This window comes from Pseudonaja textilis, chromosome 5, assembly GCF_049901715.1.
Source record: "Pseudonaja textilis isolate UNSWEBS1 chromosome 5, rPseTex1.2, whole genome shotgun sequence".
Taxonomy (NCBI): Eukaryota; Metazoa; Chordata; class Lepidosauria; order Squamata; family Elapidae; genus Pseudonaja; species Pseudonaja textilis.
Window position 1 is genome coordinate 58,086,741 of NC_141994.1, and position 19,437 is coordinate 58,106,177.

Sequence of the window (19,437 nt, forward strand, 5' to 3'; positions counted from 1 at the left end):
ACTGCCTACCTATGCCCTCGAGGCACAAAAGGCGTTGCTAAGTGCTGTGAGATTCCCCCCCTCCCCCTGTGGCTTTTTTTTAAAGCCTTTTCCACCCGTTAGGCGTCCTTGTTCTTCGGAGGTGAATCTTGACTCACTTTGCAACGTGCGGATCGGGCTGTTCTTTCCTCTGCTGCTAAGCTCATCTCTGCTCCTCGTCCCTCCTCCTCCTCCTCCTCCTCCCGCTCCTTTCGCACTGATGACTTGAAAGCTGGAACTCTCCCGGTTTCGCGGGGTGGGGAGTTGAGATGCCTCTTCTTCCCGGTCATGCCGCGGGTGGTGGTGACCATCCAAGAGCAAGAAGGTGGAGCCGTCCTTTGCCCGTCGGGTGAACCATGGCTCAGATCGAGAGGAGAAAAGAGAAGGCTTAAAAAGAGAGAGAGGGAGAGTGGAAGAGCGCTCAAGAAGATGAGTTTCCCCAAGGAAGACGGGGTGAGCGGCTTGTGCCACAAAGCTCTGCAGATCATCTCCGAGCTGTGCTTGGGAGGCCAAGTGGAACTGGAGAAATGTTCGGGCATTTTTCCTCTGGAGACCTCCAACCAAGGTAGTAGCCGCACAGGTAGAGTAAGCAGCTCCTTCGCTCGTCCCGGCTTCTTCTTCTTCTTCTTCCTTGCTGCTTGCTCGCGTCTCCTCTCGTCCGCCTTCTGGGCGAGCGCTGCGCGGTTTGCTGACAAAAGGCAGGGGGACTCGCAGAGAGAGGCGTGGGGGGAAGAGAGCGAGAGCGAGCCAGGTTTCCTCCACTAATGGCATCGGGGTTGTGTGGGCGTTGGGAAAGTTGAAGTTTTTTCCCCCTCTTTCCTGCCTTTTCTTCTCTCTGGAGAGGAAAAGGCAAAAAGGCGAAGCGCCTCTTTTTTTTTTTTTTTTCCCCGGCTGGACTTGGATCGCGGGCAGGGACCGGGAAATCCCGGAGTCAGCCCGAAGCGTGTTGGCCGGCGAGAGGTCTTCACTTTCCAAGTCACCCGAGATTCGTGGAAAAGATGCGATCGACTCGGAAACTCTTAACGATCGCGGGGAGAAACCAAGGGGAAAGACTTGATGCGGACGTTATGCTCCGGGTTTTTTTTTACCCTGGACTAGTTAGTCCATTTCTACTGTCTTTTGGCCCTCTTGGAAGCACGCTTTATGTGCCCAGAAACATTGTTTAGGGATACTTTGGGCGATTTCCTGCTTGGGCATGGCGTTGGACTAGATGACCTACAAGGTCCCTTCCAACTCTGTTACTCTGTTGTCTGTTATTAAACCGAGTAAGAAACGATAAGCCTTGGCTTGTCTTTCTCCGCGGTGGTAACAATCGCTCAGCCGCCAGACAGTAAGCCTTGAGCAAGGTAGCAACATAGGTTAAACCTACGTCTTCTACCTTACATTTTTCCGTTTTTCTCGGGCTCTGCCTCTTGCTAACCCACTCTAAAAAGAATCACTGTTGCGAGTTTGTGTGTTTACAGTCCGACGTATCTTCGTGGTAATCTTTCCCCCTTAGTTTCAAATAAGTGAGGATCAAAGCGTTTTATTGCAAAAGAGGAGACGCTGCTTTTAAATTAAACTTCTGCTGTTGCATTTTGTTGTTGTTGTTGTTGTTGAAAGCTGTATAGGATCATTCCAACTAGGTTAGAGAGACATGAATATATAGGAATGGGAATGTTCCTATGCATTTAGTCTCTCTGCCCTTTTGATCCAGAGATCCTCCAAGCAGGGCTGTCCAAACTTAGGTGCAAGGCAACAGGTGGCAGGAATCAGTAGAATGCTTCAGAGGTGTTATTGGAAGAAAAATGTTCTGTGGGATAGGGAAGGAGGGAGGGAGGGAGAGAGAGAGAGAGGCAGAGAGGCAGAGACAGAGACAGAGAGAAAGAGACCATTGGTCTGTGCAGATAGGATTTGTGTGTCCTTGCCCTCCTCTCAAAAGAAGGAGGGGGTATTTCCTTTTGTTTCCCATTGCATCTCATAAGGTCAGAATAATAGCATTGATTAATCAGGCAGCAATCTATCTTGTCCAGTATTTTGCTTCCAGCAGTGGCCAGCCAGATGCCTCCCCAATCTTGAGCAGGGAGGGCATAGATCTGAGGCAGGACACATGCTTTGCACGTAGAATATTCCAGTTCCGGTAGCTTGCTTTTTTAAAAGCTAGGAAAGGGCCTGTCTCTGTTTGTTGCTAATTGGAATACATTAAAGTGAGCTATAGGTAGTGTTGGGGTAGGAGCATATGAGCTAAATCTGGAACCAGATAAGACAGAGATGTTATAGCTAAAGAGTCAACTGCTCTAGGTGGATTTCCAGTTATAGATAAGTTTGTATTTCCTCTGAAAGTTACCATATGCTTTATGGAGTTCTTAGGAACTCTATTCAGGCATTATCAGGGATCCAAATTGTGTCTTACTTACGTGTATATGAAAGTGAGTGGACCTCTCTTCAGATTTGCTATTCAGTGTCGCCACACTGTTGCAGAGGATGTAACATTGCCCAGATTAGAGATTTAACTTTATAACTCTTCCCAGTTTCAAATAGTCACACATTCCGGTGAATACTCATAATGAATAAACAGGGACAGCTCAGAACACTTTGGTCAAGTTAAATTCTTCCAATGATGTAGATTTGTTTTAAACTTCTTTCACTGGTTGTCTATTTTCTAGAGCAGTGCTTCTCAACCTTGGAAATTCTAAGATGTGTGGACTCCCAAGAAGTGCAGTTTTGGAAATTGAAGCCCACACATCTGAGAGTTACTAAAATTGAGGCACACTGTTTTAGAGAAATCAAGACTTTTTTCATGGCAAGAATTTTGGAAGTGGTTTGCTATTGTCTTCTTCCTAAGGTTCACACAGCTTACCTAAAGCTCACAATCTCAGTTTCTAGCATGGTGCCTTAAATCTCTACAGTAAGCAGGATCTCAATAAAAGAAGACTAGAAAACTGAAAATCCTTTATGCTGAGCTACCATGAATGAAATGCAAAGAGCAATTGGCTAAGGTCTAGGACAGTGTTTCTCAAACTTGGCAATTCTTAAAATGTCAGCACTTCAATTCTCAGAATTCCCTAGGCAGCACTGAAATCCACACTTCTTAGAGTTGCTAATGTTGAGAAATGCTGAACTATTGTTGCCTCTATATTGTTTGCCAATTTGTTTCCAGGCCCAATTTAAAATTTGGATTTGCTCTTTAAAAACTGACTATTTATTTACTCTCAATAAATTAGGTCTTTGTTATGAGTCTGTTGATTGAAAAACAGTCAGTTTTGTGCATATGGGGAAAAAGGCTGTTTTGATGGTGACTTTATGACTCTATCATTCAGTTGGGTACTATTCAATCCATGGTTTTATCCAGAAGTAATAAATTTGAACATGGGTGGTAATTCAGTGATGGATTCTTCAAGAAAGAAAGTATGTTAAAACTATCCATCCTTAATTATATAGTAACTGCTTCCAAAATTCATATTATAACCTACGTTTTGTCAGACTTCACTAACCATTAGTAAATTCATAAGTCATCATAAGTCATTAGACAAGGAACTTAGAGAGTTCTGTAAAGCACTATGACGTGGTATGTAAGTCTAAGTTCTATTGCTATTTGATGAATCCAGTTCTTTAAAAAAATGGGCCACAATCCTGCAGACGTTCATTTTATCTTTAGTAATATCCTCAAGTATGCTCAAAATGAAAACATATCAATAATAGGCCAGTATGAATGAATTGATCTTAATTGGAATTTCAAGATTCAAAGAATTTGTAATTCCAACATCTCCAAGATTTAAAAAATTTCATTTCTAGCCTAAAATAGGGAAGCATCAAAACATATGCATATCAATGGTGGGATTCAAATATTTTTACTACCAGCTCTGTGGGCATGGCTTGGTGGGTGTGGCAGGGGAATGATACTGTAAAATCTCCAGTCAGAGGTGGTATTTTCCCGTTCTCTGAACTACTCAAAATTTCTCCTACCGGTTCTCCAGAACTGGTCAGAACCTGCTGAATACCACCTCTGATGCATATGCTCAATTTTGTATGAAGATGGAAAAAAACAGCAGGAATGATAGCTCTCTTAGAAATTATTAACCTAGATTTGATTTGATGAATAGTTTTGAAAACAACCACCTCTGCCCATTCTTTTAATGCAGAAATGCAAAATAGTACATCTGTAAGTTATCCAAATTTGTACTAAGCCAATCAAAAAAAGGAAAGGAAAAAAAGAGCTAGTTTGGGCTAGTGGTTAAAAAACAAGCTAGAAATCAGGAGACTGTGAGTTCAAGTCCCGTCTTAGCCATGAAAGCCAGCTGGGTGACTTTGGGCAAGTCACTCTCAACCCATTCTACTTCATAGGGTTGTTGTTGTGAGGAAAATAGGAAGAAGAAGGAATGTGGTATGTTTGCCACATTGAGTTATTTGTAAAAAATAATAAAGGTGGGATATAAATAAGTGAATAAATAAATGAAGTGCCCAAACTCAATTGAAAAAGAAACGCTTTAAAATATTTTTTTGGTTACTTTTCTAAGATATTGTTCTTGGCATGGCACTGAAATATTTTTATATCGCCATGATGTAAAAAAGATGTTGAGACTAGAAAGAGTGCAGAGAAGGGCAACAAAGATGATTAGGGGAGTGAAGGCTAAAATAAAATGAATGGTTGCAAGGACTGGATATGTCTCATCTAATGAAAAGAAAGACTAGGGGTGACATGATAGCTGTGTTCCAATATCTCAGAGGCTGCCACAAAGAAGAGGGAATCAAGCTATTCTCCAAAGCACCTAAGGGCAGGACAAGCAGCAATGGATGGAAACTAATGAAAGAGAGAAGCAACCTAGAACTAAGGAGATATTTTATGACAGTTAGAACAATTAATCAGTGGAACCACTTGTCTCCAGAAGTTATGAATACTCCAACACTGGAAGTTTTTAAGAAAAGATTGGACAACCATTTGCCTGAAATGATATAGGGTTTCTTACCTGAAGAGGGGGTTGGACTAGAAGACCTCCGAGGTCCCTTCCAACTCTGTTATTTTGTTCTGTTATTCTGTTAAATATAGTCAATTGTCCCTAAAATGCAACTTTCTTTGCTGCCTGTCATCACTAGGTTTTCTGGTCCAAAAGGTTGGCATATTGGTCAACTGGCTTGCGTCCCTTTCCTCAGAGACTGAGTGATATGCATTTGTAACATTTGATGTCTTTTGGGCAAAAGTAAGACTGACCACTCACTTTCCCTATGGGATAGTATAACAACTTTGTTGCATGTGGCCACTGGAAAATGAGAGGAATATAATATAATTTATCAGAAAATTTCTTCCTAAAAGGACTTCCTCCCCAGGTATGGGATTTGACAATAACTTATGTTAATTAGCAATCAGTGGGACTTGTGGTTGACCATGCTGAAGCTGAGAAGCCAAATAGCAATAGACTTATATACTGCTTTACAGTATTTTACAGCCCTCCTTAAACAGTTTACAGAGTCAGCATATTGCCTGCAACAATCTGGGTCCTCATTTTACCCACCTCGAAAGGATGAAAGGCTGAGACAATCTTGGGCCTGGTGAGATTCGAACTGCCAAATTGCAGGCAGCTGGCACTCAGCAGAAGTAGCCCGCAGTACTGCACTCCAGCCACTGCGCCACCATGGCTCATGAAGCCTGAAGACTTTCTTGACACTCCCAACTTCTGTCTATAGAAATTCTCAATCAACCAGCTCATGGTTGTCCCAAAGGTGCTTTTCAAAAGGCAAATGGACTTTTTTGGTTGTTGTTGTTTTCTTGAAAATATTTCACTTCTCATCCAAGAAGCTTCTTCAGAATACTTGTTGGTGTCAGACAGCCTAGCACACCCTCAGCTTTCCCCTCAGGGTTCTCCATATATGAAAGTAAAATTGTGTGGAATTGCATCTGTAAGCTTCCCAGAAGGACTCCAGATTTTCACACAGCTTCAAAAATTACAGAGCAATTTGAAACCACATGATTCAACTTGCAGGTTCCTGACTTGATTTACAAACCTGTTACTCTGTTTCAGTCAGGTAGCTAGTTCAAACTTCAGTTGCTTGTATGAAAGTCTAATATGACCAAGGTAGAAACAATTTTTACTTAAAGTATCCAGCTACTGAACTACTGATCTTGACAACAACATCCTATCAAGCTTCTGACAGCATAACTTTGGTGGCTGTCATTGTACAGAGTCAGAAATAAATGTTATTTTCCATCCCTCCCCTGCCCCCGTTCATTATTCCCACTTCACTTCTGTAAAAATGTTATGTCCCAATCGTTATTACCACAGGATAACCTACAAGTAGATCATCTTTCAGCATCTAGGACAAAATCCAGGCAATTTTCTGTCACATTTGAGGTAACATTTGAGACACACTCATGATTGTCACTGTGACTTAAAACATATTAAATTGCTCCCTACATTTTAGGAGCTATTTTGACATGAATGAAAATGTTTTCCAGGACTTTAAGCATAAGAGAGTCCTCCTCATCAGCCCTGAAATTCTGATAAGTGATTTGGAAAATGGACATTGACCAAAATTGTCTAGCTGTAGTCCAAACTGTATTCACAAAGCTACAAGAGAAATAATATACAATCCTTCATGATTGCGCCTTGGAAAAGCCTAACAAAACTTATTCAAAACTTATTATTGTAGCAGTTACAATGGTAGATTGGGAATAAGTAACCGAGAGGTTTAAGCTGGCTTTCCACTATGGAGTTCACTGGGTGACATTGGGACATTAACCCATCTACCTCTCAAAATTTTATTCATCTGGATAAAATGAAGAAAAGGGAAGACTCCCGTCTAACTGCCTTGAGCGCCCCCAAAAAGATGAAATATAAGCACAGTTATACAAAAAAGCATTCAACTAAAAGCAATCCCGATTGCAGGCTATCTCTGCATTTTCTAAAGATAAATATTCATTTAGTATGCTCCTCTTTCCTGGGAAAAAGGATGGAGGCTAATGTGTCTAATATTTGCAATCACTAGCTGTCCATGTGTCAGTAAAGTTACGGATAGAAGAATACCATTTAAGTTATAAGCACACAAAAACATCCAAAAATACTATGTGAGCAAAATACAAGTATTTTGATAGGTTCGGCACAATATTTCCACTCACCATCCTTTCCCATTAGTATATTGTAGTTGCTAAGAAACCAAAGTGTGTTCCAGGTAGTCCTGTTTCAAAATCATGTCTCTCTTCTTTAAATTCATTTTATTTGGGGAGGAATCGTAGCTTAGCTTTGATGCAAACATACCTTGTTCTCCAACATTTGTTTGTTTGTGTTGAAGGATTGTTGGGCTAAAACTCTGAAGATTAATTGCAAGACTGAAATATACTTTATTACTTCTTCTGGTCCCATATGTGATCTGGCAAAGTGGCTTTTTTTTTTCTAGACTCTCCATGATCATCCTTGAGATTTCAAAAAATTCACAAAACCTCTCACAAATTCTGAGATTTTTTACATTATTTCATTATCATGCAGGAGACAGGCACCACTTGGAGTTATGAAGCATTGCCAATTGTTTACACAGTTAATCCTGGAATAGATAGATAACATTTATGATCTGATACAAACAAAAGGCAGCTTTATTTTGTTATTATGTGGCTTCAATTAAAATGCCACTTTATTTCTGCTTTATTGTACCTTTCAGAGTTAGAGGGGGAAAATGTTTGTGAAGTCCTTTGATAATTCTAAAGCAATACATCAACATTTATTTGTTATTATTCTTATCCTCAACATCCCCAAACAATGGAAGAGGATATGTACATAAAAGAAAGATAAAGCAATTCTCCTCCCCCAAATAATTACCTTGTAATTATAATTATTGTTTTTGTTGTTAGTTGCAAAGTCATGTCCAACCCATCGTGACCTCATGGGCAATGTTTCTCCAGGCCTTCCTGTCCTCTACCATCTTCTGGAGTCCATTTATGCTCACGCCGACTGCTTCAGTGACTCCATCCAGCCACCTCATTCTCTGCCATCCCCCTCTTCTATTGCCCTCAATCTTTCCCAGCATTATGCTCTTCTCCAGTGAGTCCTTCCTTCTCATTAGGTGGTTAAAGTATTTGAGTTTCATCTTCAGGATCTGGCCTTCTAAAGAGCAGTCAGGGTTGATCTCCTCTAGGACTGACTGGTTGGATCACCTTGCAGTCCAAGGGACTCGCAGGAGTCTTCTCCAGCACCAGTTCAAAGGCCTCAGTTCTTTGGCACTCAGCCTTACTTATGGTCCAACTTCCACAGCCATACATTGCAACTGGGAAAACCATAGCCTTGACTATACACATTTTTGCTGGCAGTGTGATGTCTCTGCTTTTTAGTATGCTGTCTAGATTTGCCATAGCTTTCCTCCCCAGGAGCAAGCGTCTTTTAATTTCTTGGCTGCAGTCCCCATCTGCTGTGATCTTGGAGCCTAGGAAAATAAAATCTATCACTACCTCCATTTCTTCCCTATCTATTTGTCAGGAATTGAGAGAGCAGGATGCCATGATCTTACTTTTTTTAATGTTGAGTTTCAAGCCAACGTTTGCACTCTCTTTCTTCACCTGCATCAAGAGGCTCTATAGTTCCTCTTCACTTTCTGCCATTAGAGTGGTATCATCTGCATATCTAAGGTTGTTGATATTTCTCCCAGCAATCTTAATAGCAACTTTTGATTCATCTAGCCCTGCCTTTCTCATGATGTGCTCTGCATCTAAGTTAAATAGGAAGGGCAACAGTATACAGCTTTACCGGACTCCTTTCCCAATTTTGAACCAAACAGTGGTTCCATGTCCACTTCTCACTGTTGCTTCATGACCCACATATAGGATTCTCAAGAGACAAATAAGATGGCCTGGTACTGGCATCTCTTTAAGAACTTGCCACAATTTGTTGTGATCCACACAATCAAAGGCTCCATTGACTATGGTCAATAAAGCAGAAGTAGATGTTTTTCTGGAACTCCCTAGTAGTGTAGCCTGAAGTCCGTGCAGGTGGATTGTTGGGAAAACTGCTTGAAAGCATCCTTTGACACACACAACCGCAGCATCTTATTTCTCAAGGACTCAGCACATCCAAGGACCTCTCCATGCATTTGAGTAGACCTGCCCATTCAGAAGGCACTTCCACCAGGATTACTTCCTAAATGAAAGTCTTCTCCCAATAACAGTGTACAGAACATTTATGCCCACGTATAAAAATGGGTCACATGTCCATGTTTGTTGGAGGAGAAAACTTCTCCAGGAATTGTTTAAATGAGAGTTGTTAAATGAGAGTTGTCAACCCTAGCTGACAAGGTAGGGAAACTGAGCAATATATTGAATCATTGGTTGTGTTTTAGATAATTTTCTGGCTAGATTCTTTATTTGGGGGAGGAATTGTCTTAAAGTAATCTCTCTTATTCTCACAGAGCAAGGGTCTATGTTAGTCAGCAAGCTATGGAACAGATTTGTAAAAAAAAAAAACAATTTTCATGAATGGGAAGACCTTTTAATCCACAAGAGTTTGATTCTGGTTTAGTTTCTTTGTATATTTATAATTTCTACTGCATTCATTAGGATCTATTGATGCTTAGGCTTCGTGACCTTAGAAGCTTTATAACCATCAAGATGAGAAAAGCCTAATTGTAGTTTCAGGACAAGAGAGATATAAATGTACTCTAACTGTTAAGGATGGCTTCTGACTAAACTCTATAATTATTCCAATTCAGCACACATTAATCAGGCACGCTGAGAACATACATTGCCCTTTAAGTATTTTGGATGTATTAACTCTAACCACTAGAAATCTTGTCATCCAGATCCTGGTTGCTTTTTCAGGAGGCAACTGGACTTTCTTGGGTTGTTTTTTTCTTTCGAAGACATTTAGCCTCTCATCCAAGAAGCTTCTTCAGCTCTGACAGAATGGTGGGGAATGGAAGGATTTATATTCCTTGCAGGCAGCTGGTAATCAGCATCCTTTTAGAGGTCCTCAGGGTCACTCAATAGTGCTCCTGGTTCCTGGAGCCTGCCATTTTTCCTCTGGAAATCCATTCCTACTCTCACACAATTCAAAGGGTGTTCTTCCCAAATTGTATAGCTAAAAGTCTGTAGAAATTGCCTCTAGTTGCCCCCTGAAAAAGCACCTTTGGGCCTAACCCCTAGACCAAGGTGGCTCTGGTTTCCTGGTAAAAAGTATAATTTATTCTCTTTGCAATACTGAATGAGAGCTTCCATCGCTTTTCTAAATCCTGTACAAGTCCTAGAAAGAATGACAATATCCTCTGTATACAGAGTTAGTTAAGGCTCACCATCCAAAACCACAAGATAGCATTTCAAATTTTGATGAACATCACCTAAAATAGCCTTATTAACAAGCAACCTAAAAGAAAGTAAGTTAATCAGCGGTGGGATTCAAATTTTTTTACTACCAGTTCTGTGGTGTGGCTTGATGGGCATGTCTTATGGGTGTGGCAGGGGAAGGATACTGTAAAATCTCCATTCCCTCCCCACCCCACTAACCTGATTTCCAGCTCTGTTCTCCTGTGCAAGACAACCAAAGAAGACCCAGCCAATCAGCTGGGACTCAGGAGGCAGAGAATAGATGGGGCGGAGCCAGTCAGAGGTGGTATTTGCCGGTTCTCTGAACTACTCAAAATTTCCACTACTGGTTCTCCAGAACTGGTCAGAACCTGCTGAATGCCACCTCTAAAGTAAATGTTTTCACCAATACTAGTTTGTTGATTGTATAATGGACTCTTCTACTGTCATATAAAGGAGAACAGGAGAAGGCATTATTCCACAGTGTTAGCATAACTATTATCAGAGCTCATCAAGTTTTGACAGCCGATGTCCACATGAGAAGGCAATGCTCCTTCCCACCAAAGTTGAGTGCATAATATTCCCCCCTTAACTCCACCCCACCTTTTCTTTGTTTCCATTACTTTTTACTAGTCTTTGGCTTGCTTTTATTGTCCTCTGCTGAGCATGAAACATGATTTACTTGTTGTTAGAAAACAGTTTGTGCCATTATTGCATCATCATTCACTTTGGTATCATGTGGAGGGATGAACTGTTGTTTCCTGTTGTGTGCCAGATGCTCTGTACTCATGACCGTTGTGCTCAGCTAGAAGGAAATGACCTGTGAAGCGAGGATACCTTTTCCCCTATAAAGCAGCGCAGGATTTATGGCCATTATTTCTTGGGTTAAGCTCTTCATATAACTTTAAAAGGAGCAAGAAAGCATCTGGAGCATCTGGGACAGATTTTATCACCACTCTGCTATAGGAAAGCATCGTCTATTGATTCTATGCATTCTCATTACTTAAAAACAAGACTCCATGGCTGATTCTGATTCTTGGAATCTTGGAGTCATATAATATATGTGGGAGTATGCATAATTTTGTATTTATTTATTTTGTCATGTTTATATATGTATATTGGAAAGGGTGACCCTTTGAGAGCTGCATGCAATGAAATTTCATTTTAATGTATGCGGATTAGTATACATTCAAGGTGACAATAAAGTTTATCTATCTATCTATCTATCTATCTATCTATCTATCTATCTATCTATCTATCTATCTCTATCATCTATATCTATCATCTATATCTATATCTATCTTCTATCTTCTATCTATAGTATCTATCTATCCATCCATCCATCCATGTATATATCTATCTTCTATCTACTGTATTTATCTATCTATCTATCTATCTATCTATCTATCTATCTATCTATCTATCTATCTATCTATCCATCTACCTATTTCTATCTATCTATCTATCATTCAATCTATCTGTCTATCAATATCTATCTATCTAAGTGCTCCATTCGCTCATATTTTAGAGATGTCCATATGCCACTGACACTTACAGGTATGCCCCAACTAACAGGTACTCCTCAACTTACAACAGTCACTTAGAAACCATTCAACGTTTAAAAAAAGATTAACAGAGTTGGAAGGGACCTTGGAGGTCTTCTTGTCCAACTCCCTGCTCAAGCAGGAGATTGTATAACATTTCAGGCAAAAGGTGATCCAATTAACAAACCTACTTTAGGGTGAATTATGACTTGGATTTAAAGTTCCAATGCTCCCTCCATCGTCATGTGACCAAACTTCAGGTGCTTGATAACACAACCGCAATCTCTGTTTACAGCATTCCACAGTCACATGACCACATTTTATGACATTTTATGATAGTTTTGCAGAAAACTGGTGCTTCCAATTTTGGACAAAACTCACATTTGCTTATTGACTGCTGTAAAAAAAGGTAGTAAAAACCAAGTCAGCCATGTGATCAACCAGTTTTGTGACTATAATGACTTATGACTATGATGGGCAGGCTCCATTACAGTTGCAATTTGAGGACTACCTGTACTTATAATTCATTACATAAGTCCTTGACTTATGTGGCTAAGTGAGAAATTTGTTGAGTGAGTTTTTGCCCCATTTGACAACTTTTCTTGCCACATTTCTTAACTGAATCACTGCGGTTGTTAAATTAGTAACACAGTTGTTAAGTGAATCAGGTTTCCCCTTTGGCTTTGCTTGTGGGAAGGTTGCAAAAGGGGATCATATGACCCCAGGACATGGAAACCATCATAAACGTGAGTCACTTGTCAAGCATCTGAATGTAAATGTTGTGGTTATCTGGCAGCAGGTGCGGATGGCTGAGGAGTGCGAGGACTCAGATGATGGGCCAGGACCATTAGGAAGTGGATTGCTGTCTTCAGAGCTTGTGGGGGCTGGCAGCAGCAATGAGGAGGTTCCCAAGGAGCCTGTGCCAAGTGCACGTGCATGCAGGGTTGCTCGCAGGAAAGAGCAGCTGCAGCAGCACGGGTGACTCAGGAGTAAGGCTGCAAGGTAATGGCCCCTCCTTCAAGAAGATAAAAGCCAGCTGTGAAAGAAGCTTCTTTGCAGGAAGCAAAGACGTTTTGAAACTCAGTCTCGTGGACATTGGAGTATGTTAAATTGGTTTTTGAAGACTCTTGTGTTGTGAAATATTTCTTATCTGTCATTCTTGGCAGTCTCATACAGTTTTGGCAAGGTTTGTGTTTATCAAAGTTAATTAGTTTGCAGCAGCCTTTTAACTGGGGATTCGTAAGACTCATTAAAAGGTTTCTGTTCCCTTTGGTTATTGTTTGTTTTATTGGAAAAGGGTTTGAGTCAGAACAGTAAATCACGTGACCATGGGGATGCTGCAACTGCCATAAGTATGAAAAATGGTCATAAGTCACTTTTTTCGTAACTTCAAATGGTCACTAAGCAAACTGTTGTAAGTCAAGGACTACTTGTATTAGTTCTTGATGACCATTAAATGGAAGCAAAGAGGGATGCGTTTAGAGTATTGCATCGTATATTCAGTGCCATAAAAGTAAACACAGATGGCTGAGGCTTCACTTAACTTCTTTATAAACATATAAAGTAAATTTTACAAACCAGTTGTAGATTTCTCCAACATGAAGCAAACGCAAACAGAAGCAGACATGTTACAGGTTCAAAGCAGAGCTCTAGTTTTCAGCAAGCAAGTTAGTTTATCTTTCAATAGACAGACTAGAGCTTAACAGAGCTGCAGAGCTGCAGAGCTCAATATATAGAGCCATGCTACTTCTAGCTACTTCCATTCTACTTCTAGCTACTTCTAGTTTCAGTTTCCGAACAGTCCTCATTGGCTGACTTAGTTGCTATGCCCATTCATTGGCTGACTTCATTACCATGCTCTATTCCAGTTCATGAATATATTTTTACAGGATGGAAAATTGTGGTGTTTTGTGGCTATTTAACTGGGCATTTTGCAATCCAACTATAGTAACTCTACATTTCATCATTTTTCTTATTGAAGAAAAACAGAGTTTTTGGATAGAAGAGAAGAATTGCACAAGCTTCATTGATATGGTAGCATCTTCGTTATTTTAAGAGGTCAAAGGCAGGGAACGATGCATTGGACAAGATAAACATGTTATGCCTCTGCAATCATCCTTTAGAATTCTCACGATTGAAACCTTTTCATCTTCTTGTAATTCTACTTTTTTCAAAAGCCAAAAAAATTGCTTTTCTCCCTGAAATACTGATCCGGGCACCAGCATTTTAGCAACATTTCCACTGTAATAAAATACCTCCTCTCTTACTTTCAAGGCAAAATGGGCAATCACAAATATCATTGTGTTTATTTATTAGTTTCTGAATTGTATACTGCCAACTTGAAAATAATGCTCAGCCACTTACAGCACTAAAAAATAGAAAATAAAATCGTAACACCGTAAACAATCATAAAGCCATAAAAATGAAGTAATCATGCCATTAAAGAATACCAACCACCAATTCCATCCTAGATAATAGTGTTGCAAGCAGGCCACTAGTACCCAAAGGTCTAAAAATTGGTTTTTATCAACTTTCTGAATGATAGCAAGAGAAAACTTCCAATGCAGTCGCCTAGAGGTGGAGCTCTTGTCTCACAATCAGGATGCTGTGAGTTTGATTCTAGGTAGGGGCTAATATTTGGAATAGACTCTCCTGCTCAAGCAGGGGGTTGGACTAGATAACCTCCAAGGTCCCTTCCAACTCTGTTATTCTATGTCTATATTGCAAAGGAACCATTTGGACAAGAGAAGTTAGCAAGGAACTCTGCCTCCAGGCCTCCCCATAATTTGAGAAACATTAGGGAAGGAAATCTCAAATCATCCTCTTTTAAGATGAATGATCAAAACTAGACCCATTCAGAAGAGATGGTCCTGAAATCTCTGGTCCACAAGCCAATTTTCTCCCCTAACTTTCCACCAGTTAAAATGAAAGATGTCTTAGAATGGGTGGAAGCTCGCTAAAGAGAGATACAACCGAGGAGGAAGGAGAAATCTTCTGGCAGTGACAATAATTAATCCATGGAACAGCTTGTCTCCTGGAGTTATGGGTGCTCTATCATTGAAGGTTTTCAAAAATAGACTGGATACCCATTTGACTGTGTTGGAAGAAATATTCATCTGGTTCAGTTCCAAATGGAGAGAAAGACATCGGAAACTTGGAGGCTGATTGGAAAGAGGGTTTAATGGTGAAGCAGAACCAGAGGTGGTATTCAGCAGGTTCTGACCAGTTCTGAAGAACTGGTAGTGGAAAATTTGAGTAGTTTGGAGAATTGGCAAATACCACCTCTGACTGGAGATTTTACAGTATCCTTCCCCTGCCATGCCCACCAAGCCACACCCACAGTAGTAAAAAAAAATTGAATCCCACCACTGAGCAGAACCATCAAACACATGATTCTGGGCAGCAGATCACATGGAGGAGAGAGGGGGGGGAGAGGGGGAAGTATTTATAGACTCTATTGAGTTTTGCACTTAAACTTCCTGTTCCTGTGCAAGAACATGTATTCTATTGGTTATTGTAGGGGTCACAGCTAAGTTTGTAGACTGTCTGAGCCAAGCTTGGTTGAAGCTTGCTGATGCAATGAAGGGCTTGTTGGGTAATTCCTACCATGGCTGAATGGCTTTGCCCTGAAGTATAATCCCATCATCCTGGTCCTTTGTTTTGTAGATAGGCTGTCCCATTCTTTCCTGATGGGCACCAAATATCTGCTGGGGGCAGGGAACTGTTTTCTGCCTTTAAAACATGTTTCTTATTTTATCATCAAGTAAAATATAATAGCCTGTCTTTTTAAATATTTCCTAAAATATTTCATTCTTCTGGGAAGGAAGTGGCTTCCCACAACTGAAATGGTATAAAGTCTTCTGCTTTGAGCAGGGAGTTGGAGTAGAAAACCTCAGAGGTCCTTCCAGCTCCGCGTTCTTAGTTTTGCTTTTATAATTTTTGATATTTTTCAACGGTTATTATATACAGGGAGTTCTCATCTTAGAACCATTCGTTTAATGACTGTTGAGAGTTACAACGGCACTGAAAAAAAGTTACTTGGGTCCATTTCCCCCACTGCCGCAAGAATTCCAAGCATCCCCAGAGTCTCGTGATCAAAATTTGGATGTTTGGCAACTGCTTCATATTTATGACAGTTGCCATATCCCGGGGTTCATGTACAACTTTCTCAGTCAATGGGGAAGCCAGATTCACTTAACAATCATGTTCCTGTCTTAATAACAGCAATGATTCAGTTAACAACTGTGTTAAGTGGTAAAATGGGGCAAAACTTGCATAACAATGGTCTCTCTTAGCTCAGTTGTGGTCATAAATTTATGTAATGGTTTTAGATAGTGACAATTTTATATTTCTACTGTTTTATTGGGTTGTTGTATGCTGTCCAGAGTCACTTTCTGTGAGATGGACGGCCATATAAATTTGATTAATAAAATAAATAAATGCACAAAATAAATAAACTGTACTTTGGAATAAAGAATAATGACTTTTCAGCAGTTTTTATGTTGCCTTTTTTGCTAAAACAGTGAGAGTGGTGAACAAAAAGAAATCTTATAATAAACAAAGATGTATAAAAAACCTCTAATGGAAATATAAAAGTATATTGAAATATTAAAAACTTAATCTTATGGGTTTTTTAAGTCCTGTATCTAAAGAAGCATAGGTGGTGTTCAGCAGGTTCTGACCAGTTCTGGAGAACCACTTTTGAGTAGTTCAGAGAACCGGCAAATACGACCTCTGACTGGCCCCACCCCCATCTATTCTCTGCCTTCTGTGTCCCAGCTGATCAGCTGGGTCTTCTTTTGTTGCCCTGCACAGGAGAACGGAGCTGGAAAGCAGGTTAGTGGAGTGGGGAGGGAATGGGATTTCGCAGTGTCCTTCCCCTGCCATGCCCACCAATCCATGCCCACAGAACTGGTAGTAAAAAAAAATTGAATCCCACCATTATTAAGAAGTCTGTTTCTTTTTGTTTTAAAAAGGGCAGAAAGTTTGTATCAGGTCCTTTTTTAAAGTCGGGAAGACCGGGGACAACTCACCCCCATTTTTTCTTCTTGCACTTCAAAGTTGGTGTAATATTCGGTTAGATGCTTGAGCAGCACATCATCAGGATCTTGTTGCTTTCCATCATAAATGTGAAAACAGTATCATGTTGCGATGATGAAAGTGCCAATGATGTGATATTTCTTCTTCTTCTTCTTCCTAGTATATTCCCGCAAGTGCAGGGTCCACTTTTCAGATCACTGAACACCACTTTGCACAGTCAGCTGCATCTCCAGGGCACAGGCCCACGGCTTGCATGTCTTTGTTGATGGTGCCTTGCTATCTTTGTTTTAGGTGCCCGTGAAGTCGCCGGCCATTGACTTCTAGTTGGTAGGCAGTCATGGCAACAGTGGAAGCTGCTGCTCTCAATGTGAACTCATAACATATTTCTATAGTCTTTTTAGGAAGGGAGGGGGGAGCAGTGCAGCAGCTTGCAAAACTGAAACTGCATCCCATAAATGTTTTCAAAGATAGTAACTCAGTGACTGAAGTTTCTGCCATGCAAAATTCTAACTGGAGAGCATGTTGATGACTCTTGGCTATGGATGTTGGAGAATATTGGAGAATATGAATTACGGTACACCCAGGGGGTGGATGGAAAACCAGGGTCAAGGGTGACAATGAATTATGTGCCTACATGCAGGCAGTGCTGGCATATTAACTCCCAATAAATCCTTTTTAAGTTTTGGAAGTTTGGCTCGAGACTCATGATTTAAATTGGGGTAACTGCTGGAATCCTGACACTCAGGACATGTCCATGGCAATGGAGTCAGCCTTCTCTCATCTTCTCTATAATTGGTGCCACACCAAAACGTTGTTGAACGGTGTCATTTGTGATGTGGTCAAGAAGAAAGATGTGTGTGATGTGATGTGATGTGATGTGATGCATGCAGGAAAAAAAAAAGGAAGTGCTTGTTTGTGACACCATGGTTTCCATCAGCTAGGTCACAGGTCCCCAATCCCAGGGCCATGACCCACTAACGGGCTGTGGACTATTCCCAAGAGGGCCGTGTGAGCAACAGGCGGGCATGCAAATGGACGAGCACAGCTCAACTTGCAGTTGATTAAATCAGCACTCAGATTGCATTATAACATGACTAATCTACTAATTGACCCAATTACATTTTGAATTAATCTACCAATTCAAAGAAATTAAAGCCACTCAAATGCCTTTCCTCCCTTGTTTGCAGACATCTCTGTCAGCTTGCTTGCAGTTGTCGTCAGCTTCTGTGGGCTCGCCTTGCTGCTAGTCTCGCTCTTCGTCTTCTGGAAGTTGTGTTGGCCATGGTGGCGAAGTAAACCCACTGCTTTAGACACAACAAGCATCCCCCAGAGCACCACCACTGTTCCCCCTGAGTTTGTGGAAACCAACGAGAAAAAGGAAAGCCTTAAAGAAAACAAGAAGCCCCCAACCAATATCCTGGAAGCAGCGATGAAAATCAGCCACACTTCCCCGGACATTCCAGCAGAAGTCCAAAATGCTTTAAAAGAACATCTCATCAAACATGCTCGAATGCAAAGGCAGATTACAGAGCCTACATCATCATCCAGGTAAGAGAAAATTAAACAAACTTTTACAGAAACTCACTCAAAATAGACCATCTAGTTGACGTTGAAAAATGAATGGGGGCTGTGTAATTCTTAAACAAAAGCTGTCCAGTAGTGGTTTTCAAACTGTGTTCTTTGGACTCTTGGGAACTTGCGATGTTGTCACAGGGTGTCCACAAAGGCTTGAAGAAATAGTATGATTTAAGTCTTGAGTTAAGTCTTGGTGATTCATGGCCATGGTCCATTGCCACAAAAGGTATTTAAAGGAGATTGGTGATAAAGAATAGAATGGAATGGAATAATAAAGTTGGAAGGGACCCTATAGGTCATCTAGTTCAATCTCCTAGGCCATTTTTGACAGATGGCTGTTCAGTCTCTTCTTGAAAGCTTCCAGTGAGGAAGCTCCCATAACTTCTGAAGGCAAGCACTAGTTGATTGTTCTCACTGTCAGAAAATTTCTCCTTATTTCTAGGTTGAATCTCTCCTTGATCAGTTTCCATCCATTATTCCTTGTCTGGCCTTTGGGTACTTTGGAAAATAGGTTGACCCCTTCCTCTCTGTGGTAGCCCCTCAAGTATTGGAACACTGCTATCATGTCTCTCCTGGTCCTTCTCTTCACTAGATCATCCATGCCCAGTTCCTGCAATGGTTCTTAATATGTTTTAGCCTCCACCCCCATATTCATCTTTGTTTGTCTTCTCTGCACTCTTTCTAGAGTCTCAACATCATTTTTATGGTGTGATGACCAAGGTTGAGAACCACTGCTGCACAGTAATAAATTCAACAGTATAACGATAAGCATTGATTTGAATTAACGATATTCAATTCAACTTTAATATACTGTATATTATGTACATCATTTAATTACATTTAAATCCAGGGTTAAATGTACTGTTCTGTGGGTCTCCATAATGCAGTATATTTTGATTAAGGGAAGAAGTTTAACAGCAAGAAAAGCTGCTTAAAAGGAATCTGTATCTAGTCTTTATTCTCAAACATGAATGGAGTGTTTATGTAGCAAGTGATAAATCACAGCAG

At 40.6% G+C, this 19,437-nt stretch overlaps 1 protein-coding gene across 1 annotated transcript in view; it reads left to right on the forward strand.

The window, feature by feature from the left end:
• The first annotated feature begins 306 nt into the window (after positions 1 to 306).
• Positions 307 to 19,437, forward strand: part of SYT10 (synaptotagmin 10) — a 45,635-nt gene continuing 26,504 nt past the window's right edge. The window contains exons 1-2 of the mRNA XM_026697906.2: positions 307 to 598; positions 18,042 to 18,402. Coding sequence (XP_026553691.2) covers positions 307 to 598; positions 18,042 to 18,402 — 653 coding nt within the window. The remainder of the gene's footprint in view (positions 599 to 18,041; positions 18,403 to 19,437) is intronic.